Here is a 24,851-nt window from a genome sequence, read left to right on the forward strand (position 1 = left end):
GACCTACATCAAACCACTCGTCTGCCCGGGGACACCGGACATGATAAACATCCCGGCGATAAACTGCCCACCACCCAGTGCCAGAGCACAGTGCCAGCAGAGTGACAGGGCCCCCGGCTGCAGCCGATCACTGTGGGTGTTGCTGGGTGAGCCAGCGCAGGCCAGACCAGGTGTCCAGTCCCTCTCTGCCCCTCACTGGCTCTGCGGCCTCACTCAAGCACTTACTCTCTCTGGACCTCAGTTTCTCCAGCCATCACCCTCCTTTGCGAGACTGCTGCACAGATTCAGGGAGGTGATGAGGGAGTCAAGCACTCTTGACACTCGTGGGCCACTTATGTGGCCCTTGGCCAACCACACACACTCTGGTTAGCCAGGTGGTGTGAAGAAGGGGACACCATCCCTGCCTTCCCGGAGCTTAAGACCCGGTGGGGAGACGGACAACGAACCAGCAGTTTTACCACGTGTGGTTCATGCGCTGACCCACGGGGACAGAGCCCCTGGCGCACAGGAGGGAAAAAACGCCTCGCCTGGCAGGGAGGCTGAGAGGAAGGCTGTTTAAGGCTGAGATGTTCGTTGGGAAGAGAGGGAGGAGAGGCAGAGGGAGCAGGTCTGGAAGAATTTAAAGACGGTCGGCGTGGCCCGAGAGGCGAACCTGCCCTGGTTGGGTCAGGACGGCCATGCTGGGCTTCGAGAAGAGGGTGGACGGTGGAAAACCTCTGAGGGCTTTAACCAGGAGGCGCCAGGATCAGAAAGTGGTTTCAGAAAGCTCACGCTGGGTGCCGTGTGAAGCGCTAATGGTCGTGGAGGCCAGGGCAGTGGGCCTTCGGGAGGGTGAGGGCTCAGCTCCTTCCAAGTCAGAGGGAGGCTGTCCGGACGCCCCCCTCATCTCAGGCACACCACACTGCCAACAGTGAAGCAACACAGCCTCATCTCGGGGCAGGACCTAATTAAAAACCCTAGCCGCCTGCCAATCCCCAGACCGTTTACTTGGGATTAGCTCTGGAGAGCTGCTTAACACTCAGGCAGAAGCCAGCGCCACCCCCAGTCGCAGCATAATAATGGCTCGGGAGTACCTGGAGCCTCATTGGGTGCCAGGTGGGGCTCTAAACGCATCACTTGCCTTATCTCCTGTGCCTCTCAACAAACCTGCAAGACCAGTCTTCATATCATCCCTGTTCCACCCATGAGGCTGTGAAGGCTCAGAGAGGGCTGACAACTTGCCCGAGGTCACAGAGCCAGAAGTGGCAGGGGCAGGACTGGAACCCAGGTCTGTGTGATTCACCAAGATGCTGATCTGACAGTACCTGGAGTTTTCACTCCCCTGTTTTGTTTGAAAGTGCAGGTCTCACAGAGAGATCGGTGCAGGCATCCGGGCAGCACTTCACAGTTTACAAAGAACTCTGGGACTTATTGTCATTTAATTCTCATAGTAGCCTAAGGAGGTGGGCATGGACTTCCCACTTGCCAGAGGGGGAAACAGGTTTGTCCAGCTAGTCATTGACTGCCCTTGGATCAAACCCAGATGCCCTGTTCTCAAATCTAGTGCCCCTGCCCTGCACCACCTACTTCACTGCCAAGGCTGGCGGTGTGGGCTCATGGGCAGGGGCTCTCCTGGACCCACGGGGAGCAGCACCCAGGCCTGGCCTCGTGGCATGCCTATTGAGGCTGGTGGGGCCGCCAGGGAGGTAACTGCCACTGTGGGTTCGTGAGGAGTCCATGTCTACCAGGGGCTGGGGCAGACTTCTCAGGGTTTGCTTGTGCCCTGAACATAGGACAGGAGTCTGAGGATGTGTCCCAGGCCATGGAAACAGTGCAGTGTTATTACTGGGGTGGTGATGCTCCTTGGAGCCAGCCTTGCCCCATCTGGGTGCCCTGTCCCAGACCATCAGCATTTACCCTTCCAATTGTGATTTTCAAATGAATAAACCAATGGGCAGCTCAGGAAACCTGTAGAGCCTCTGTTTCCCCCTCTGTAAAATGGGAGCGATACCATCACCTTGCCCACCTCACAGCCTGGCCACCTCTGACTCATCTTTCAGGTCTCAGCTCTCATTTACTCCATCACTCCTTCCATAAGCACTATGTGTCAGGGTCTCCCAGACACTGGGGACACCAAGTCCCTTCTTTCTGGGGCTTATGCTCTGGTGGAGGAGACGGTAATGACACAGAAGCAAGGGTGTGGGGAGCAAAGCAAGAAGAACCAAGCGAGAAGCAGGGAGACCCACATTCTGGGCGAGGGGTGATGGAAGCCGGGGCTGGGGTTGGGGCAGGAGAGAAGGGGCTGGATCCTGGGCAGACTGTCTGCAGGACTTGCCGAGGGATCAGCCGTAGGGGGCGGGAGGGGGCGGGCACGCAGCAAGCCTTCTGGCCTGAGCATCTGGGGGCCTGGTACCATGTGCTGAGCTGGGGCCGACCTGGGGGGACTAAGGAGTGCTGTTCCTGACCAGGTGGGTGCAGACGCCCGTGGGTGCCCACACGGAGTGGACGTGATCTGGGGCTCGGGGTGGGGGGCTGGGGGGCTCTGGGCAGCCACATTGGGTGGGACTGTAATCCCCGGAGCAGAGCCGTCACGGAGGAGCGTAGACAGATGAGGAGATCTCTGAGGAAGGGGCCTGGGAGGTGCCAATGTTCAGAGGCCATGAAAATGTGGGTGACCCAGCACAGGGCCACCGGGGGATCCTAGGACCAAGGAAGGAGTGTGCCGTGGAGGAGGGAGACTGTGTCTGATGCCCTGCGAGGATGAGGATGGATCAGCATCGGAGGCTGCCTGCTCCGGGGAGCCAACCTTGACCCCAGGTTGAGCCCTCGAACCTGCTCTCAGGACAGGAATCATTCGCGTCTTCTGAGTCAGTGGCTCCGGCTTCGATTCATTTATCAGATGTGCTGCTGGCGTCCTCCATGCCTCTTCCTCCTCGGCCCTGTCCTCCCGGCCCCCGTGGCTGGCTGCCGGGCCTGTCTCTGGCCGGGGCTCCCACTGCATGCTTTGCTCCTGCGCTCAGCTCATGGTTCAAACGCTGGCCATCCAGTTCTGGGGCAGCACCTACAGGGGCCACGTCCGAATTTGGATCCAGCTCCGGGAAGCTCTGGGAACTTCACTGGCAACACAAACCCAGCAGCAGCTTCTGGCCTCCTGAGTTCTCTCTCCTTCAGGACCAGGTTCTCACAGCAGCCCCTCCTCCCTCAAGTGCAGGGAGGGACAGCAGGAAGTGTCCATGCACTGTGCTCCCACCAGGGGTCGGGCACCAGCTGGTGACTCGCAAATGCGGTCTCTTCCACCCTTTTCGGGTGAGGGTGGGGATCCATCCTTATCCCCATTTCTGGAGGAGAAAACACACTCGGAGAGGGTCGAAACTTGACAAGAGGACAGGGGCTGCATCTGTCTTGCTTTCCACTGTGTCTGACGATTAGCCCAGTGCCTGGCACACACTAGACACTCCACAGCTATTCCTGGAAGGAGAGGAGGGAAGGCGAGAGGGAGAGGGACGAAGGAGGCAGGGTCTCCGAGGCCGTGTGGCAGGAGGAGGGGCTGGGATCTGAGGTCAAGCTGAGGCTTCGAGGTTCACGCTCTCCCATCCTCCCTTCGAGACTTTACTGAGCACCTACTCTGCACCACTGTCTCCCTGGCCTCTCAGGACACTGAGATCCAGTCATTAAAATCCTCTTTTTGGGGCTTCCCTGGTGGCAAAGTGGTTGAGAGTCCGCCTGCTGATGCAGGGGACACGGGTTCGTGCCCCGGTCTGGGAAGATCCCACATTGCTGCGGAGCGGCTGGGCCCGTGAGCCATGGCCGCTGAGCCTGCGCGTCCGGAGCCTGTGCTCTGCAACAGGAGAGGCCACAACAGTGAGAGGCCTGCGTACCGCAAAAAAAAAAAAAAAAAAAAAAAATCCTCTTTTTGCAGAGCAGGGGCTGAAGTGAGGGCTCAGGGTCAAGGTCTTGCCCTGACCCTGCTCTGCCCTCCCCTGCTGTGCTTCACACTTCATGGGAGGCGTTTGTGTGGTCATACAGTAAGCCAAGTGGCGGGGGGTCCACAGACGGAGTATGAGTCCCTCAGCACCCCTGCCTGAAGCCCAGTTACTGTGTCCACACCCAGGTTGAAGCCTGGGAGCTGCTCGGTGAGGGCAAACAAGAGCTGTCCTGCCTGTACCCATCCTTGGAAGAGCAACAGGGTGGGGAGGAAATATATTAAGGGCCAGTCACCGCCTCTCTGAGCCTCACTTTTCAGAGCTGTAAAATGGGAAGAAAAGTCTCTCACCAGGTGACGCTGGGACGCGAACCAGAGCACGCCTGGGAGGGTGCCTGGCACCCAGTGGCCCTGAGGAAAGGTGTCTTCCTTCCTTCTGGGCTGCCGGGGATCCAGAAAATCTGAGATAAGGTTTCCTAATCTGGAGGGCTAGAAATGGTAAACACGCGGACTCATGGCTTCCATCAGACACTCAGAGGGACCCGTGGCCCGGAAAAGGCTCAAGAGCCCTGATTTCTTGCAACAAGATCACAAAGGACCTGGTGGTGGTGAGTTGGCAGCACAGGCCCAGCCACAGCACAGGACGAGGGAGGGGGCCCTGGTGCAAGTGGCCACGAGGAACACCTATTCCAGGCACCCCCTCATGGGGTGGCATCCCTAAGCCACGGTGAGTGGGGTGGGGGCAGCGTCGCCGTGTGCCCGCAGCCCCTACCTTCTTCCAGAGCAGCAGGGCCGTGGCCAGGATGCCAAGGACAGCCAGGAGGCCGATGAAGCAAAGAAGCAGGAGGTCCTGGGGGCCCTGCGGGGGCTCTCGGTAGCCTGTGTCTGGGTGCAGGGCAGGGAAGCAGAGACGTTAGTTGCCTGGGAGAGACACCCCCCACCCCCCAACCCTACTTACAACTCTCCCCCACCAGGACCCCCAGACCCTGCCTCTGCTGAGGTCCTCCTTCCCACACTCGCCTTGGCTACGTTTCTATGTTTGCTGCCTTGATTCCTGTTAGGAGTCAGGACTACATCCTTTGCTTCTTAGGTGCCCCTGCCTCGGTGACTTGGGTCCACCGAGAGGTGCTTATGGGAACTGGGTGAGCCATTTCGCCTCCTGAGGCCTCCTCCTTTCCACACGTGAAGTAGTGATCATACGGGCAGGAGTGGTGAGGGTGAAGGGGGTGGGCTTGCACAAGGCCTGGCAGGTGCTGCCGGCACCAGGGGTAGGTGAGAGCACAGCCCAGCCCCTTCCCTTGAGCCATCCAGCCTTTCATCCACCACTTTCTCCTTCCATGCCTCTGTCCACCCCTCTGTCCAGCTGGTTGGCCCAAAATTGCAGAGTGCCAACCACATGCCAGGCTCACGAGCGTCTGTTATTTAACTAGCACATCCTGCTACCGGGCGCCAGCCCTCGCCTTCAGGATCTCACTCATCCCAGGAAAAGCCTCTGACAGGCAGGGTATTGCCATGAAGAGTAGGTCCAAGGTGATATCCTGGCAAGCAGCAGGACTGAGGGCCAAACTCAGGTCCGTGGGATTCTGTAACCCTGGCCCCTACCAGCGGGAGTCGCAGAGGTGCCTCAGAGAATCGCAACTTCAGTGATGGGCTGTTCTTAACCTTTTGGAGTCATTACTCTTTTGAGAACGTGAAGAAAACTAGGAATCTGTCCCCAGAAAGATATACACGAGCCGTGTCTTTGTTCACAGGTCTCTGCAAACACACGTGCACATGCCCCATTCTGTGCTCACCGAACTAATAGTGCCAAAGGGACACTGAGAAAAGGGCCTGCCAGAGGTAGTCAGACCCACACCCCAGGCCTCTGCCCCTGCCACACAAAGATGGGCGTCTCGGCACACCTGTGTGGCCAGGGGCTCCCCGAGGCTGCTCTGTTCTGTTTTGCCAAAGCTGAACAATGAGGCAAACGTTCCCCACTTCGGCTCCTGTGCCCCAAAGTCTGCCGGCTGAAACCTCCGGGCCCTTCACCCTGGGAAGAGATGCGGAGGAAGCTCACCTCTGACCAGGATGAAGGTGCCGTTGCCTGTCACCCTGGAGCCCGGCCAGCGGACGGAGCAGTAGTAGGTGCCAGTGGCAGCTGCGTCAGGCAGCTTGGGGGTGATCTGACACTCTTCGGTGTGGGTCTGGTTCTCTCTGCCTGGACCAGGTTTGCAGCTGGTCTTCTCCTCAGAGCTCGTCCGGCCCAGGAGGTCCACGTAAAAGTAGCTGACTGTGAAGTGCTTGAAGGTGGGGGTGTATGGGTAGGTAATCCTGCAGCCGAAGGACACGGCCTTGTTGGCCAGAGATACCACAATGGGGAGGCCGGTGTGGGTCACCGACTGCCCTCCTGCAGGGGAAGGAAAAGGAGAGAGTGGTAACTTCGATCCCCTGCTTCCCCTTGAGGACTGTGCCTCACACTCACACGTCCCACGCCCTCAGTGTGTGCAGGTGGTGTCCAAGTGCTTTACACGTGATGACTCTATACTTCCCAACACACCCAAGGCACAAGTGTGTAAGGGCTCCATTTTACAGAGAGGAAGAGTCTGGGGTCAGGGAGGTCAAGCCTCTAGCTTTCAGTTTCTCTGCAGGTATGGAGCAGAGCTGCCACCCCCCCGACCCCGGGCTGGATGACCCCAGACCCCACGCTTCCAACCACTCTCCCTCCCAAAGGTCAAGAAGCCACGTTGGATAAAATCACAGGTCTGAGACAACCCGAAGCTGGTGAAGGATGAGAAGTAAAGAGGAAAGGGGCAGGAAACAAAATAATGAAACCCTTCCTGGCAGGAAGAAGCACTTCCTGGCATAGACAGACGCACAGAGGGAGGCAGGTCTGCCCAGGGCTCTCCCCAGCCTGAGGGGGAGGCATGCCAGGGAACAATCAGGAGAGACACACCTTTCCCTGAATCTGAGCTTGGAGCATTTGTCAAGTTTTTACAGACTATAATAAGCAATGCCCCAGAAGCAGTTTTCCAACAACACAGAGGTGCTCCTTATGCAGCCATTTGGCCGTGAGCATGACGAAGGCAGTTCTCCGGGAGCTGTCTTCTCCCCCACCCCCGTGTACCACCCCCCTCTCATCAGAGGCACCTAGGAAAACAATTTGAAAGCCCCCAAAGCAGCAGCCTGCCCGGCTGGGCGGCCCGCCCTCCCGCAGGCTCTGAGGCGCTGGTCAGATCCTGTGCAGGGTCAGCACAGCTGCCACCTCTCCCCCCGCCCGGACTTCAGCTGCACAAGCCACGCCCACCTTCAGTATGCCCTGCCCCCCCCCCGGCCCGGACTTCAGCTGCACAAGCCACGCCCACCTTCAGTATGCCCTGCCCCCCCCCGCCCCCCGCCCGGTCTTCAGCTGCACAAGCCACGCCCACCTTCAGTACGCCCTGTCCCCCAGCGCCTTCCCTCTCCTGCAGATGAACGACAGACAGTTCTAGACTGAGGTCGGCATCGAGCAGCCTAGAACATGCTGGCCAGGTTGCTAATCGGGAGAAGATGCGTTGGAGCCACTCGCGGGGAGCAGCAGGGTTTAGGTGGCTGGGGAAGTGAGGCGTGGGCCTCCCACCTGCGGTCCGTGTGGCTCTGGCGAGAGGCCAGGCCGGTTTCTTTGGTTTCTTCTTGGGTCCTTTCAGCTCAGCCCTGGGCCGGATCCTCAAGGGAGGTGAGGCCAGGCCCCCTGGGAGACTCGGGGGCAGGGGCGGAGAGGGTCCTCCACACCCGCTAATCCCTCCAAGCTCGGGCCAAACAGATATTTTGAGCTTCCTGGGGAGCAACTAAAGAGACACCCCCTCCCCCGAAGAACTCAAGCCAGTTCCAGGGAATCGGCTGGTGTGTCTGGACGTCACAGTGGGTTGACTTTGTCCTGTGTGATGCTCACGTGTGGAGACGCCACTGAGCCAGCCCCAGGGGCGCCCCTCCGGTGAGCGGCGGAGAGAGGACTTCACACCGCACCGTGGACCTCTGGGCTGCTAGTGGCTGCTGTTTAGCTAGAACGATATATTCATTTTGTCATAAAACAAGGAGCCTTGATTCAGGCCTGAGGTTGGAGGTGTGGCAGGGGCAGGGTAGGGGTGCAGAGCCGGCGGGAGAGGGGTTGTGCATGACCCCCCCAGGGTCCCAGGTGGGCCGAGAGGACAGGAGGCGAGATGAGCAGTGCTCTCCAGCCCATGCTGTGTCCTTCCTGCGCACAGGCCACTGCCCCCCTCTGCAGCCACCTCTGCCGTCCTCTCTGCCTGGGACCGCCACCTCCTCACCTGGCCAACGCCTAGTGAGTCCCCCAAACTCGGCTCAGGAACCACTTGCCAACTCTTCCGTACCTCCCCTCATCTGGTTCTCATGGTGACCCTGCGAGGCAGCCCGCCAAGCGCCAGCAACAGGCTGGTGTTTCCTCATGAGGGTCGGCAGGTTGGAACCCAACCAAAACCACCCGGAAAGTGGCTACGCCGAGGCCTCTCCCCCTCCCCCAGGGCCGCTTGCTCCTCCTCTCCCGTATCTAAGAGGCCCCTCCAGGCCCGGGGAGGCTGGACGTGCTGTCAGCACGGCGAGGCCACCTTCCTGTTTGTCCTGGCAGGAAGACATTCATCCAACTGTCTTAAAAAATTATCCCCATTTGAGGTGTCTTTCTAGAAAATGAAGGAATCTGCTAGTGCAATTAAGCCAATCTTTTACATTTCTGGGGAAATCTATAAAAATAGATGATCATTGTTCTGTATTCTTCTGGGATTTGTTATTTTAAGGTCAGAGGGACAGGACTGTGGAAGTGTATGGTCTTGGCTCAGGTCTGCCACAGAGAGAACCTCAGACCTCAGGTGAAACTGCTGTCTCCAAAAAGTGAAGGGATGAGGCCATCTCTGTGGACCAGTAAGGTCCGTCAGTCAGGAGACAGCAGGCCCAAACAAGGAGGAGGACGGGAGGCCTGCTCTTGCAGCAAAGGCGATTGGGTTCTGACCTGATGATGTAGCTAACTGCTTCCAGGGCCCCTTCTTTTTACTGGGTGTCAGCACCCCAGAGCCTGGACCATGGCAGCCCAGATCCCACCTCCTCTCCTGGACCTGTGCCTCCAAGAAGCCCCTCTGGGGTCCAGGCTGCTCCAATCGGTGGCCACCTAGAAGCATCCACCAGTTAAGGCCCCGTGCTACAGACAGGTTCAGAGTAAGTTCTGAGTCCACAGATGCTTTTCAGCTACCAGTTGTTTGCAGCTCCAGCAAACATTTAAGAGTATCAGTTAGATCACAGGCCCTGTTTGAGGTCCAGAGGGGCTCCCTGCCCTGGCAATGTCCCCAGTCTAACAGGGATGGGAGGGAGCCTGGAGTGGGAAGCCTGGTGGAGAGGGAACCACTAACTGTGACTAGGGAGGAGGCGAAGGGGTGGTGATGCCCTGGGGGTCTGGAAGCAGGAACACACACGTACAGTGAGGCCAGAACTGGCCCAAGGACAGAGGGGAAAGGAAACGTATAGAAAACGTATTCTGGCTCCGTGTGGCACAGACCCTATGTCAACTAAACACCGTGACAGGACTTCCCTGGTGGTGCAGGGGTTAAGAATCCTCCTGCCAGGACTTCCCTGGTGGCGCAGGGGTTAAGAGTCCTCCTGCCAGGACTTCCCTGGTGGCACAGTGGTTCAGAATCTGCCTGCCAATGCAGGGGACACAGGTTTGAGCCCTGGTCCGGGAAGGTCCCACATGCTGCGGAGCAGCTAAGCCTGTGGGCCACAACTACTGAGCCCGTGGGCCACAACTACTGAAGCCCACATGCCTAGAGTCCGTGCTCCACAACAAGAGAAGCCACCGCAATGAGAATCCTGCGCACCACAATGAAGAGTAGGCCCCACTCGCCGCAACTAGAGAAAGCCCAAGTGCAGCAACGAAGACCCAACGCAGCCATAAATAAATAAATAAATTTATTTATTTATTAAAAAAAAAAAAAGAATCCTCCTGCCAACGTAGGAGACACGGGTTCGAGCCCTGGTCCGGGAAGATCCCACATGCCGCCCGTGAGCCACAACTACTGAGCCCGTGTGCTGCAACTACTGAGACCTGTGCACCTAGAGCCTGTGCTCCGCAACGAGAGAAGTCACCACAATGAGAAGCCTGGACAACACAACGAAGAAGAGCCCCCTGCTCGCTGCAACTAGAGAAAGCCCGCGCGCATCAACGAAGACCCAACGCAGCAATAAGTAAGTAAGTATAAATAAAAAAAATAAAAATAAACACCGTGACAATCCTATGAGGCAACGATTGCAACCCCATTTTGCAGAAGAAAAGAAAACAGAAGGTCTTAGAGGTCCAAAGCCACAGAGTTCCTAAATGGTAGAGTTGGGATTTGAACCCAAGTTTGTCTGACTGTGCTTAAGGAAGAAAAGCCAGCACTCGGGCCAGGCAGCGGAGTCAGACCCAGCCAAGTGTGACCGGTGCCAGACTGTGAGCGTTCGCGGTAGCACCAAGCACAGGAGACATCAGATGCTAAGAGAGGGCTTTGTCAGACGCCTGGTAGGAGGCATACTTTTCCACAGTTGGAGGCTGACAGGTGGCTGCACGGCTGCAAGATCACATGGAAACCACGGACCAGACAGTGTGGGTGAAGAGAGCGCTTGGACAGAGCTGCTGGGGCACCCAACCTGCCCTGCGGGGGCCTGCTTCTCACCCTAGATGCAGAGGGGCTTCCTTGGGATGCTCACAGAGCTTGAGGTGTGCCCCCTGAGTGCCACAGGGATGGCACGCGGGCTGGCACCTGTCTCAAGCCCTGTATCAGCTGCATCACGCTTTGGCCCTAGTTCAGCAAAGGGAGTGTGTCTCCCGGGGGACAAGGTGGGCCAGGGCCGAGTGGGCCAGCCTGGGGATTCTCTTAGATTCATGGGCTGTCAAGAGGGGCAAACGGCCCAGGGAGGAGGACTGGGGCGGACCTTGGATTCCTGAGGCTGTAGCAGGAGGGAGAACCACAGGAGCCCGGTTGGGGGCCCCTGAGTGGCCACGAAAGTGCCCAAGAGAGTCCACCCCACACCCTGCACCCAGAGACAGGCCCCGTGTCCGCAATACCTGATGGGCAGGGCTTCTCGCTCCTTCCCGCTCCACCCGGTTGACACGTGGGGACGCTCGAAGAGGGGATCTGAGCAGAGAAGGAGGGAAGAGGGCCCTCACCCCTTACTCTCACCCCATGGCACCAGGAATGAGTTCGGCGTCAGTCAGTTCTGAATCTTGGCTGTAACTCGGGTTTGGAGACTTGAAGAACTCATCTGCAACGGTAAATGACCGCAGGGCTCTGCCGCGCTCAGGATGGCTGCAGCAGCTCCAGGCACGGAGGAACCTCCGCACACCAAGAGATCTGGGCTGCAGCAGCACCACAAAGCTGCTTTTGGCTAATTCTGTGCATGCCGGTGCAGCCTACAGGCCCGGACAGGCACCGGGAGAAAGCACTTCAAGGAGCCTGGCGTGTTTTCTGCAGGAGGGACGGATTGGTGGCACAAGGGAGAAGGGGCTGGAGGTGGCTGTTCTTCCCAATGCAGGTCTGAAAGGACAAGAGGGGGCGGGAGGCGCAGGGAGAATTTGAAGGTCGAGTCCAGGGGGAGTTTTTCTGGATGGGAGAACTGTGAGCCTGTGTCAGTGTGGATGGTTCGGGACCCGGGAGGTGGTGCAGCACTGTTGGGTGAGGTCCATGGCGAGTCGGAGGAGAGAAGGATTGGGAAAGAGTTGCAGCTGGGCGTCTGGGAGGGCTCCACTCCCCAGGGCCACCACCCCAGCCCCACACAACTGCAAGCACCCAGAAGCTTGCACTGGGCAGCACGGCTACACCCCAAGCCCTGCCCACTCCTACTTTGCAGGAGATGGTGTTTTCAGGGATGGTACATCCTCCATCCCTCACTTATTGGCAGCTCCAGGGACTGCTAGGAAGCCTGCGGCCTGAACAGAAATGGCGGGGGGCGGGGGGGCGGGGGAGGAGTGCCTGGGAGAAGACCAGTTTCCAGAGGTAGCAGGCCTGGGTTTGGATCCTGGCTCTGCCATTAAAAACTGTGCAACCTTAGGCAAGTGACTTTACTTCTCTGAACCTAGGTATCTTCCCTGCAACAAGGGGAGAAAAACAATGCCAAACTTGCAGGGTTGTCATGAGAAAAAATGGGTCCAAGAACACAGCATGCCTGCCACAGGGTCAGGCTGCCTTTCCCCAGTGACAAGGAGGCAGGGAAGCCAGACCAGTCCTAAGTCCTCACCGTGAACGTGGAAAAGCAAATGCCAGCCTGACTCTTCTGCCCACGTAAGTGAGAAGCCCACAGCACAGGGCACTGCAGCACAGGGTGGCCTCCGGGCATGACAGGACCCCCAGGGACTCCCTGCCTCCTGCCCCAAGCCTGTCTAACACCTCAGGCCCTGTGCTGGGCCGGATACCAGGGGTAGGCGACACCGTGGGGCGTGGACCCCGGCCTGGCCCTCGAGGCTCGCCTGCCTGGGAGAGCAGTGTGTGTGCAGGGGTTCTGAGCCGGGAGGCCCTCCCCGCCCCAGCAGCTTCCAGCTGCTCTTCCCCCATCCTGCCTGCTTGTCTGCCGCCCCTGTTGGGAAAGACTTTATCTACCACCCGCCGGCACCTGATTCCTCCCTTTTCCGGTTCTTCTTTTGAATCTGTGGGCGCTCGAACTGTGGGTTTGAGAGCTGGCTGGCAGTTGGTGCCTCACTCCCCACTCCAGCCCAGGGACTCCATGCTGAGTCTCTGGGGCAGGGATCTGTAATCAAGGAACTTGACGGGGTGTGGGGGGGGGTGCCCACGCCATCAGACCTTTCCATCCCCAGCACAGCAGCCCCCTCTTCCACCTTGGCAGCTCCAGCATCCATCCTCCTCTTCTCCCCAGCCAGGCTTGCCGGGCACTGCCCTCGAGGGGGATCCACCAGCCATCCTGATCCTGCCCTGCCTGGCCCTGCCTGGACCCCTCACCAGAGGAGGCCCAGGAAGGAGTCTGAAATCAATTTACAGGGTCAAGACATGCAATTAAAAAACACAGAACATGGAGCATCTCATTTGTAGTAAGGACGCTGTTTGTGACCTTCTGGTTTGTTACATTCCTACAACTGGATTCAGACAGGGTCACGCTAGAACGTGCATCCCTTAACTTTGGGCCGCTGTTAAAAAAATTTCTTTTAAGTCCTTGTCCTGGCGGATCCAGTTAATTCCCTCAGGCCCTGTGCAGCCCCACTCAGCTGCCCTCGGTCCTCACTCACTCGCTCCCCGACAGACGCCAAGTCTACCAGGCTCTTGAGCCTTTGCCCACACTATTCCAGCTGCTCAGAATGCCCGTCTGTTCCCCTCCTCTCCCCAGGCTGTGGAGTCACCCTCTCAGTCTGCAGGACTCGCTCACCTCCTCCCTGAGCCACTCCTGGGTGCATGGCCCTGCCCGTAGAGCACAGACCCTCAGTCTTCGCTGTCAAGCCTCCGATGACAAGGACTAACCTCCACTGGGCGTGTTCCCTTTTGCAGATGAGAAAACTGAGGCTCAGAGAAGGGAGGAGGTTTGCCCAATCGGCACAGTAGTTACTAGTGGAGGAAATGGGATTTTAAGCTGTGTCTCTTCGAGCAGATAACCCCACACTCTTATCCACTACTCTGGGCTACAGTGTTAAAATCTCAAAGCAAGCAAAAGAAAAACCTTTTCAAATGAAAGAACTGCCCTCTTTTTTAAAGGGAGATAAAAATTCAGAGGCCTTTCCCCTAAATTTGGGTCATCTAATAGGGAAACACATCTGACAGCCCGAAGGGGGTCTGAGGGTGGTGAGTAACCCTGCAGCATTAGGGGGACCGAGACCATTGCCCAGCTCAAGAGAGCCTGTGGCTCCCAGAGCAGAAACCAGTGGCCCCAGGAGCCCTGTACAGACTGGTGCTGTGGCGGGGCCAGCCAGAGTCCCTCCCTCACCACGGCACAGACATCCTCTCACCCCTAGAATCTGGCACTCTCCCCCACATGCCCCTCCCTCCCCAGCCTCTCCAGCTGTCCTGGGCCACTCACTGTTCCTCTCGCCATCCAACCCCAGAGCCAGGCCCTGGCCCCAGCTTCCCCCTCTGCCTGGAACTCAATCCCTTCCAGGGCACCGAGCCAAGGGTATGAGAGCCCAGAGGTGGTGATCAAAGGTATCCGTTCCAACTTAGGTCGATTTTAAATGAAAACGCTTTGTCCAGCTACAGAAGAGAGCAGTTCCCACGGTCTTTATTTTAGGCATGGAGCTTTGCCCTCCAGTTTAATTCTGGCATCTCTCAGAGCCATGCCTTTTTTTCAAGGCCCTTCTGATGGGCTGCTAGGAAGACACAGATGCGGGGCTGCTGGTTTTATCACAGAGCTCTGGCCATTTGCCTGAGCCTGAATCCCGGGATGCCACAGAAAAACAGGTGAGTCCTTCAGGACACATGCATCAAACATGACGGTGCGTGGCCAAGCAGCTGATTAGGGAGAAGCACAGAGCAGGCGTTGGAAGGCAATCTTTGAACAGAGCGTGTGTATCCTGGAGCTTTTAGCGCTGATGCCCTCGGAACACTGCCATCAGACTGGCTGTCACATCTTTCAACACCTCCGACTGACAAAGATGCTCACGGATGTGGCTTGCCTGGGGGTGGGGGGGAGGGCATTTCCATGCCTGCCTGCATGCTGTTCTCAGGCCTCCAGACTCTGGACCCTGGGTGCACAGGGACCACACGGGGACACAAACCGAGTGCAGAATGTCAAATGTTTAGTCCCAGAAATGTACAAGTTTCACCGTGTTAATTGGTATTTTTATAGCAGTCACCTCCCTCCTGGCCTGTTTTGAAAGGCAAGTTGCTCAAACTTCGGAGCTCGTTGGAGGGTGTGGCCTGGGGACTCTGTTTCTCCCTTTACAACCGGCTTTACCCTTAAAGTAGGGGGTCAGGATGTGGTTGGAAGCATCATAGAGCCAACGGCTGGAGTGAGGTTTTGCTCCTTATCTCTGAAAGGGGAGAAATGGAGCAAGGGGGATAGACCCCACCAGGACGCATCCTTCAGCAAGGAATGTGTGTCCCCCCCAAAGTCCCACTGCCACTGGGAAGGCACCTGCCGGACAAAGCTGCAAGTGGTGAGATAAAGGGGAGTCTCAGGGATGGCAGAAACCCAGGGGAGGAGACCCAGCCCACACAGAAGGGGCAGGGGCTTCCTGGAGAGGCGACCCTTGGAGCTGGTGCTTTGTTTTTTTAATTATAACTCTTTAGGGCACACCCCTCCCCCCACCCCCGCATTATGAAAGCGCAACATGCTCACTGTATAAATTCTAGAAACCGCAGCGAAGGATCATAAGGGCGTCAGGCTTGTGTGCAGTTCTCTCCCCCCACCCCCCGCCCCCGTGACATCACAGCTGTGAGCATTCTGGTCTTTCTTTCCCATCTCTTTACCGAGCTGAGCTTTGGAGAAAGAGTCATCGGAGGCAGCCAGGTTTAGGGGGGAGGGTCCACGCGAGGGGGTTTAAGCACAGGAAAGCTGCTGGGCGAAGCTTCTACAAGGCTTGAACCAGGCCAAGGAGTTGGGGGACTCCAGAGCCGTGGTGGAGTTGAAAGAAAGGGTTGGAGTCGGGACCAGAGGGAGGTGGGGGGTTGAATGTTGTCCTGGAAACCTGGGGAGCCTCTGTGGGCCTCAAAATCGGGAAGTGACACGCTCACACTTGATGTTAGGGAAATGACAAGAGAAATACTAGAGAGCTCCAAACAGCCTTCCTCAGCTGCCCAAAACCCTCGCGTTAGTGACTCGTTCTGTGGGATGCGGCGCCCCCACCTCCAGCCTCCTTTTAAAATATAAATGCTTCTGGCTGACAACACACTAACTCCTTCCTGTGGATGCCTCCACCAGAGCACACTTTTATCCTGACTTCTCTTAAATCTCCCCCTCCCCAAAGATCCTGTACCCTCCGGGCACAGAATCACTCGACTGCCCTCCATCTTCCTCTCCCACCCCTTCCGCATCCTCCCGTCTGCCAGCCTGGTCCTTCCCTCTTGTCCCATCCCCTCCCCTCCCAACATCTGATGCTTTCCGCCCGGGAGGTCAGCAAAGACCCTGGTGGCTAAGCTGTGGCTCCTGTTCTTTCTGGCCTTGACCCTGGCCCCATAGACCCCTTCCTCTCCAGCCTTCCCCTTCTCTCTTTCTTACACAGCCACCTCCGAAGGTTGGGTACTTGCTCCTCGGCTGTCTGTACCCTCACCTGCCCCAGGTAAGCTCAGTCGTGCTCCACACCTCTGAGCTCCTGCACATTCAGAACCACAGGTGAACACCCTGGGGAGCAAGACTGGTTCATCAGGGACTGGGAGAGTTGACCAGAAAGGGCACCACAGAGAAAGTAAGAAAGTACCAGAGCTTGACCTTGGCCAACAGGTTGGAGTCACCAGGTAGGCAAGTGAGAGGACACCTTCCAGGCCAAGGGAGCAGCAGGAACGAAAGCTCAGGGGCAGACAGTCACCAGCACGGCTCAAAGTGGGGTGTGGGGAAGGGGGGCAGGAACCTGGGAGGAAAGGGTAGCCCAGGGCCGGGGGGGGGGGAGGGGGAGGGTTCTACCGAAATTCTCCACAGCAAGAACCAGCTGATGGCAGTGAGGCTGTCTGCAGCTGTGCTCCATGGACCCAGGGGTGATCATCCTTATATATACACATTCTCTCTTGGGCCCCTAGCTCCATAGGACAGGCCTGAGAAGGGGAGGTTCTGATTTAAAGGGTATGCATGTTTTAAATTTTGGTACGTGTTGCCAAGTATGAGCTCGCCTTCGGAAACGTGCCCTTGGACCCTATGGCCAACGCTGTAGCAAGTGCCTCGCCTGACTGTCTGAGGATGGGCTGCCTGAGGGGAGGAGGCCAAACCTGCACTTGAGCTTGGGTTGCACCCACTTGGTGCCTCCTTCCTGCCCCCACCCCTACCCCACAACCTGCCCGTGAGCAGCAAGCAGGGACCAGGCCTAGAGCCTCAAGAGGGCGCCAGCTCCGGCCCTACCCTGCCTCCACCACAGCCCACGCAGTCTTGGGGTGGCTGTGTGTGTTGACGGGGGAGCAGATACCAGGCCCACCCCCTCCTCCAGGCAGCCTGTCCCCACGATGGAGACCCACGAACCTTCCCTGAGGGGTCCCAGGTGCCAGCCCTGGGGCCATCGGTGGTCCTGGATGTGCCCTCCTCTTGCCACTGGCAAGAGGCCTGCATAGGAGGGTGCTGAGCGCCATGACAGGGACATAGGAGCTCAGAGCGGTCAGGTGACTCGGACAAAGTCTTCCAGGACTCAAACCCAGGTAGGTCAGGAAGCCAGGGAGCTGCTCCACCTGCCAATGTCACATCTACTCCCTCTCCCTCCACCTCTCCAGGCTCATTTCAATCGCCCCCTTCCCTTCCTCTGGCTTTGGCCCCCACCCCGGTGCCTGACACCCGCACTCCCACTACCGTGAGGCCCCACCTAGATCCTTAACAAGCAAGCAATCAGGTGGAGGGTCAAATCCTGTTTCCCGCTTACGTTTACCCAGCACCCCGACATCCACCCCCTCATTCACGGATCAGGAGGGTTTTGTCACTCCTCTCCTGGTGGCATCACACCTCCACACTGCTCAGAACTCCAGGGGTTGTCTGGCTGCGAGTTGAATTCATCCTGTTACTGTTAGTATCTCCCGGGCATCCTCTGGGTGCCAGGCGCCATGCTGGGAGTCAAGGATTCGAAGCCAGGTAAGTCCGCACGTGTTCTGCCCTCTCGAAGCTAACAGTCCATACAGGGAGGCGGACAGCACAGAGAGAAGCAGCCTTAATGGGAATATACCCCCTGGAGGCACCGAATACACGTGTGCCTGGAGACCACACATGAGTATTCACAGCCACAGACGGGAACACCTGGGACGTCAATCATAACTAAATAGATCGCAGTATATTCATTCAATGGGACGCTCCTCAGCAGGGGTTGACAAACATGTTCTGTAAAGGGCCAAGTACTAAATACTTTACACTTTGCGAGCCATATGGTCTCTATCACAGCTACTCAACTCTGCTGCTGTGGGGCAAAAGCGGCCATAGATGAGCCGTGAATGGCTACGCATGGCTCTGTTCCAATAAAACTTTACTTGTGGACACGGAAAAGGGGATACCGTCATCACTCGGTATCCACGGGGCATTGGTTCCAGGACCCATCATGGATACTAAAATCCACAGATGCTCAAGAGAGGGGGTATCTTGTGCGGGTTGAGGGGTACAGGGGCTTTGGGACACTAGAATGTTCTCTCTCTTGAGCTGGGTGGTAGACACACAGGGCTATTTATTTAATATGTATTGTACTTTTCTGTGTCTGTGTTATTTTTCATGATATAATGGCATAGGATTCACAAAATGGCATAGACCGTCAACTGGATATATCTTTAAAAACATAATGTTGAGGGACTTCACTGGTAGTCCAGTGGCTAAGGCTCCACGCTCCCAACGCAGCAGGCCCAGGTTCGATCCCTGGTCAGGGAACTAGATCCTGCATGCATGCCGCAACTAGGAAGTCCGCACGCCACAACTAAAGATCCCACACGCCGCAATGAAGATCCACATGTCGCAACGAAGACCTGGAGCAGCCTAATTAATTAATTAATTAACATAAATAAATAAAATTATTTTTAAAAACATAATGTTGAGTGAAAGATGCAGGTCGCAAAGAACACCCACGGTATCATTCTGATTATACAAAGTTCAAAAACAAGCCAGACCAATCTATATTACTTGGGGATGCAAACTAAAGGATAAAAGTATAAAGAAATGCCAGGAAGCGATTGCCCCAAATTCAGGATCGTGGTGCCTCTGAGGGGAGAGGGGTTGTCTTGGGGGTGTCCAGAGGCTTTGGGGCACTAGAATGTTCTCTTTCTTGACCTGGGTGGTAGACACGCAGGATTTTGTTCTATAATATCTATTGTACCTTCCTGTGTATGTATGCTATTTCACAATTTTAAAAAAGAAAGCAATGACAACAGGACCAACTGGAATGGCATCTGAACCCCTACCTGACGAGCATTTATAATCCACCTGGAATCATATCTCAGTGGGAGTTGTATCCCACAGCTCTGCTAAGAGACCCTCCTCCCCAGTCAGACTGAACCTCTCACCATTCCCTCGCCCTGGCTCTGCCTTCCGACCTCCCAGCCTTTATTCATGCTGTGCCTGCCACCCACCCACCTGCTCTGTCTCCTCCCTGTCTCCCCTTCCAACACTCCCCCTGCCCCACCTCCAGCAGAGAGGTGCTTCTCGTCCGCCAAGACTTGAAAGCTCTTTATTGGGATTAGACGAAGATGAAAAGCAGAGGCCAGTCCTGACAGAGGCCCAGAGCTGCGGGAAGGGAGGCAGCAGGCTCCCGAGCATCTTGTGGACAACAAAGGGAGCGGTGACCCTGAGCCCAGAGCAAACGGGGGAGGGGAGGCGAGCCTGCATCGGTACTCTGGCCTTGGGTCTTGTTCTGCGGGTAAGTCTCACGGACTCCACCAGGCTTGGGGTGGGGGCTGTGGCTTGTTCACCACCAGGTCCCCCCAGTGCCTAGAACTGGTCCTCTTCAATGAATATTTGAGAGATAAATACAGCCCAGAGCTCTGGAAAGGCCAGGGAGAGAAAGAGGACTGACTTTTTTGAGGACACTGAGGCTCAGAAAGGTTAAGTAACTTGCCTGAGGTCACACAGCAGTCAATATAAGAAGGCAGGACTTGAACATGGTCTGTCTGGCCTCAGAGCCCTTGGAGGTGACTTGAGGCTTGGTGGAAGCAGGGCTAGAGCAGGTGTGCAGCTGCTCCCAGGAGAGCTGAGCCTCAGACTCAGATGATTCACCTCTGAGGAGAGCAGGTGTCCACGAGACCAGAGGTGGCTGCTAAACCCTTTGAGAAAAGTAGAATTTGCCGAGGGCTCAAGAGCCCAGAGGAGAGCAGGAGGAGGAGGGCTGGGAGCAACAGAGGTCCTGAGGTGCCATCCGAGGGTGTGCTGGAGACCCCTGGAAAAGTCGAAGTGACCCCAAGGAACCCGTGGGCTCCCCAAGATGTAGAGCCAGCCAACTGAACCTTGCATTTCGATTGGCTCCTCTAGGCTGGCAGGTGGCTGACATTCTCTGAGCCCTAACCACATGCCCTAACCTCAGTCTGGGGATGGGCCACCAGCAAGCACTCCTGTCGCACCCACTTGACAGATGAGGCCATCGAGGCACAGCAACATTAAGAACCTGCCCAGGGGCCCAGGATGAGTTGCAGAGCTCAGACCCAAACTCAGGCCTGCAAACGCCCCTGGCCTGCACTCAACGCTGCATCAGGCAGTTCAGGGAAACGGTGCATCGAGCCAAAGCTTCATGGACAATATGCTCCGCAAGGCCCCCGGTGGACACAGTTGAGGCCACAGGCTGGGTCTTGGTGCTGGCAGTGGTGGAGCTGTTTGCACCAGGCTGATGGGTGAGGTCAGGGGAGGTTTGGGGGACATGGGAGAGGTAGGATTCCCTCCACCAAACCCTCAAAGCTCAGAGACAAGAGGGTGGGGAAGGGGTGTGGCACAGCAGAGAGACAGAGCCAGGTGCCCACAGGGGAAGGACCAGGAATAATGGGGTGCTGTCTGCTGCTCCAAGAGGTTCTAGAAGGGACCTCCCTGGTGCTCCAGTGGTTAAGACTCCACGCTCCCAATGCAGGGAGCACGGGTTTTGTCCCTAGTCGAGGAACTAAGGTCCCAGATCCCGCATGCTGCAAGGCGCTGCCCCAAACTAAGAGTTTCTAGGAGACCACAAGGTGTTTCCACCTCTTGCGAAAGAGCAGAGTTTCTCTTTTGCATGTTTGCTGCAATACTGGGGGGGGGGGGAATCTGTTGCTTCTTTCCAGTCAAGAGAGTTACAGAAATGCTTCTCACAGCAGCACCCCGAAAAGCCTCTTCCACTCAGGTACTAGGATGTGCCAGGTCCCTTCTGGGGAGGAGGGACCACACAAAGAGAAATGATGGGAATTGGGGGGAAATTAAGTTAAAAATGAAAAAGTAGGCGTTCCAACACATTGTCACCAACAAGCCATATTTCCTCAGGCCATCTTTGCATCTGTCCATGGGTGGGTGAGGGGGGTGTGTGAGGTGCCCAGATGAAAGGAGATGACCTCACAGGGGGCCGGGCCTCGAGGCCTGCAGTAGGTGCCACACAGTCAAGTCTTGCCTCCCCAGGGGGGTAGATCTTTCTGTGAAGAATGTTCTTTACAAAGAAAGGTAAGAGGACCCCCCCAGAGCCCACTGCCAAGAGTCCTGGCTCGGGGCTGAACCTGGCCTCTACGTACCCTCCAGGCCGTGGGCAAGCTACCTGGCCTCCCTGGGCCTCGATTTCCCGGTTCCTGAATGGTGCCAGTGGGGACAGCACCCCAAGGGAGCCTCGAGGGGGCCTGAGTACGCATGTGAAGCCCAGCTTATGTGCTCAAAGAGGCTAATTCGTGATAATAAGAATAGCTGTTATTGTTTATGGTATAACCGAAAGGCAGAGGATGAAGTAGAAGGTGGAGAGCAGCTCCTGGAAAGCTCATAAAAGTCAAGGTGAAGGGGAAGGAAAGCACCCAGCCTGCACCGCGGGGGGCAGGGGGAGGACTCCTGGGGCTGCAAGAAGGTCGGCACTGCCCAGGTGAGACTGAGCCTCAGGGACCCCGGGGTGGGCAGCCCTGGCCAGGGACGCTCCTGGGAGTTCCCTGGCCTGGATGAACTCGCCCCAAAGCCACTCATCCCAGGGCCTGGCTTGGATCCAGTCCACCCAGCTTCTGAGGGAACCTGGGACCAGGAAAGGGGCACAGTGTCAGTCCCCGGAAAGTAATGATGTGGCCTCTGGTTGTATTTCAGGAAGTGGGAGGTGCCCCCCTTTCTGGCAACAGTGGCAATTCTGTGCCCCAGGCATTGTGCTCCCATGGCCAGCAGCTGCCTCCCTCCTCCCCCAGCTAAGAGGGGCCACACCTGGGCAGGTTCCATGCGGTGGCTCCACTGTAAGCTGCCTTGGGAGGGAGCTGTCCCTCGCCAGGGATTGCCCACCCAACTGGATGCCCCCAGGCCGCAGCAACGCCCACCCACCTCTTTGAAGGGCCAGGAGGTCAGGCTGTGCTGGGAGGGAGGCTGTTCCAGCAGCGCGGGTGGGGAACGCTGCCGCCGCCTCTTCAAAGCCACCTTGGCAAGGCCTTAGCTAAACATCTCCTGGTCCCTGAAGGCTTCCCCTGTGAAGTCTGCAATGTTCAAACGCAACCAGCAAATCCCCCGAGACAGGTCCCGGGAACTAGCCGCGGGGCAACACGAGCCAGAGAGGAGCGCGTGGGAAGGAGGATGGCGTACCTGTGCCTGCGAGCTGCAGGGTCCAGGGGAGCAGGAACAAGCCCAGGAGCCGGGGGGCTGGGATGGGGCCCGGTGGGGCCCGCCACCAAGGAGGCCGGCTCTCCATCGGGGCCCCCGCGTCAGTGTCCCTCCTTCCTCTTTAGCTCACACGAGGAGACAGCCTGCTGGCATCCACAGTTCCCCTTGGCTTAGCCAATAAGCTCCTCCCTGGCCGCCCTTCCGCTTCCTCAAGGCCTCAGTTGGCCCCCTTGTCCTCTCAATAACCCCAGAATTGGGCTTCCCTGGTGGCGCAGTGGTTGAGAGTCCGCCTGCCGATGCAGGGGACACGGGTTCGTGCCCCGGTCCGGGAGGATCCCGCACGCCGCAGAGCGGCTGGGCCCGTGAGCCATGGCCGCTGAGCCTGCGCGTCCGGAGCCTGTGCTCCGCAACGGGAGAGGCCACAACAGTGAAAGGCCCGCGTACCAAAAAAAATAAAAAAATAAAAAAAATAACCCCAGAATTTCCACTCAAGTAGTGGGAACAGCCCCAGGCCAGGTGGCCGGCCTCCAGGTGAGGATCTTGTCCAGGGGAAGAGTTGGGAGGGGCTAGGCCTCCCAATCCCCCCGGGGGGTGGGCTTCTCCCTCCTCAGCCCCTTTCCAGCTAGTGGCCTGTCCAGAAGACACTGGTGACAGAGGTGGGCACAGGATTTCCATGGGATTTCCAGGGCTGGTTTAGCTGCTCACGCCTGAAACTCTTAACAAAAACAAAAAACCAACCCCATTCACAGAAAGTTCCCCTTGGAAATAGTCCAGGAGCCCGTCGGATTAAGGTGCTCCTCCAAGAGTAGGGTTTTGGGTGTGGGAGCAGGGGGTGGAAGTGGTCGGGAGGATGGGACGGGGCAGGCCGTCAGGGGGAAGGCAGGAGCCACAAGTTCCCAGCTTTCCACGGGGCCAAAGAGCCCGTCATTAGTCCAGTGAAGGCCACCCTGGGTGCCCCGCAGAGGCCCAGCCAACGCCTCCCCTCTGACCGACCTCACGTGAGATGTCTTCCCTCCCTGCAGCTTCCCTAAACTTGAGCCACCGCTTCTCCACCAGGAGACACGTGAATTTCTTCCCCATCCAGCCAGAACGGCAGCCCCTGTCCCCCCTCCACAGGCCCCAGCACAGGTGATTCTTTGCCGCCTGGGCCCCTTTCCCCCGCAGACTGGGAGCCGCTCGGCCTGGCCTTCTGGAGCCCAGCACCGGGCAGGGCCGAATGTGGGGGGACAGAGGTCTGCCGCGTGTCCGGAGTGGCAGAGGGAAGGGGTCTGGGGAGGTGGTGAGAGGAGCCAGCTGGCACGGGAGGAAGGCGGGCTGAATGGAAGGTGATGTGTTTCAGCGCAAGCTGAGCGCTTCCCCTCCTTTCCCCATTAGTGCCCATCAACCCTCAAGATAAAGGTTTTTATCCCAATTTGACAAACTACGTCCCCGAGAGGCAAAGCAACTTGCCGAGATCAGGGTGGGTACCTGGGGCGGGCATTCAGTGCCCAGCTGTGTGAAGCCGGAACCTCTCTCCCCACCCCTGACGCGGCCCCCAGGGATGGCAGGACGGGGTCCAGTTTCCGCCCTTCGTCTGAGTGCTTTCCCCTCAGCCACTTAGCACACAAACAATGAAAACCAGAAGCCGTTTCCCACCAACTCCAGGAGTGCCAGGAGGATGGCAAGCAGCAGGGCCCGCCCACCAGGTGAGGAAGACGTATGAACACAAGACATTTCCTACTGGCTGAGGGGCGGCAGGGACCCCAGTGGTATTGACTGTTGATCATCACAGAGATACATGATAGCATATGTCACAGTGAGACACAGATAATCTGCTTCACGCTGTTTCCGAGCTCCTGGGGGGAGCAGGTTGTCTAAGCACCTCGATGCCATGGTGATAGACGTCATGTTAATGCCTCCACGCACGGAGGGAGCACTGTAAAGGCATCAGTCTGTGCCTCTGGGGTCTCTTTATGACTCGGCATCGGAAGGCAGCCGAGCGCCAGGCAGCCTCGGAACACGGACCCGGGCTCTGCCTCCACACCTGCCTGTCCACTCCGGGGCTGCTCTACCTTCCCCAGGCCATCAACACAAGGCCCTGGGCCCCCTAACGGTGCAGCCCACCTCCGGATCTGCACGCTCGGAGCCCCAGGAGCTTTGCCACCTCTGAGCCCAAGTCCAGCCCACGGCCTCTTGCCCGCCTGTGGCCTTCTGTTTGTCTTCTTTACCTCTGACCCCCCCAAGCCTAGCACAGTGCCGGCACCTAGTATGTGCTCGATAAATACTGGTGCATGAATGATGCCTGAATGAGCATAAGACGGGGGTAAAGTGCCTCCTGCCCAGGCTTGCTCTGAAGGTGGGTGCCTAACATCGAGCCTGGCTCATAGTAGCCTCCCTTCAGGCCCCCGTGGGATGGCTGGACTCCAGGGTGGGGCAGGAGGAGGGCCATGCCCTCCCCGGGCAGATGTGACTTGAAAAGAAGTGGCTGGGGGTCTTGGGTCATTGTTGAGTTTCGTAGATGTTCTGAAGCCACCCAGTCTCCTGGGGAGAGGCAGGCATGGACCTTGGGTGGGGAGCCAGAGGGCCCAGGTTGTACTGTCTGGGCCTCAGGAACAAGGGTGATGGAAGAGAAACCACAGCACATCCAGAAACC

At 57.5% G+C, this 24,851-nt stretch overlaps 1 protein-coding gene and 1 long non-coding RNA gene across 3 annotated transcripts in view; both read right to left on the reverse strand.

Moving 5' to 3' along the window:
- Positions 1-22,359, reverse strand: part of NFAM1 (NFAT activating protein with ITAM motif 1) — a 37,275-nt gene extending 14,916 nt beyond the window's left edge. The window contains exons 1-3 of one of the 2 annotated variants that reach the window (XM_004279649.4): positions 22,202-22,358; positions 5,958-6,287; positions 4,674-4,786 (exon numbers count right to left, since the gene is read on the reverse strand). In XM_004279649.4, the coding sequence (XP_004279697.1) occupies positions 4,674-4,786; positions 5,958-6,287; positions 22,202-22,307 (549 nt within the window). In that variant the 5' untranslated portion in view covers positions 22,308-22,358. Of the gene's footprint in view, positions 1-4,673; positions 4,787-5,957; positions 6,288-22,201 lie in introns of both variants that reach the window. The other variant, XM_049694565.1, reaches the window with a different exon arrangement.
- Positions 12,960-22,192, reverse strand: LOC125960486 (uncharacterized). The gene is made up of 2 exons (XR_007470189.1): positions 21,947-22,192; positions 12,960-19,758 (listed from the first exon to the last, which is right to left on the reverse strand). It is a non-coding gene; the product is annotated as an uncharacterized LOC125960486 (long non-coding RNA).
- Positions 22,360-24,851: the final 2,492 nt, after the last annotated feature.

This window comes from Orcinus orca, chromosome 11 (genome assembly GCF_937001465.1).
Source record: "Orcinus orca chromosome 11, mOrcOrc1.1, whole genome shotgun sequence".
NCBI classification, from domain to species: Eukaryota; Metazoa; Chordata; class Mammalia; order Artiodactyla; family Delphinidae; genus Orcinus; species Orcinus orca.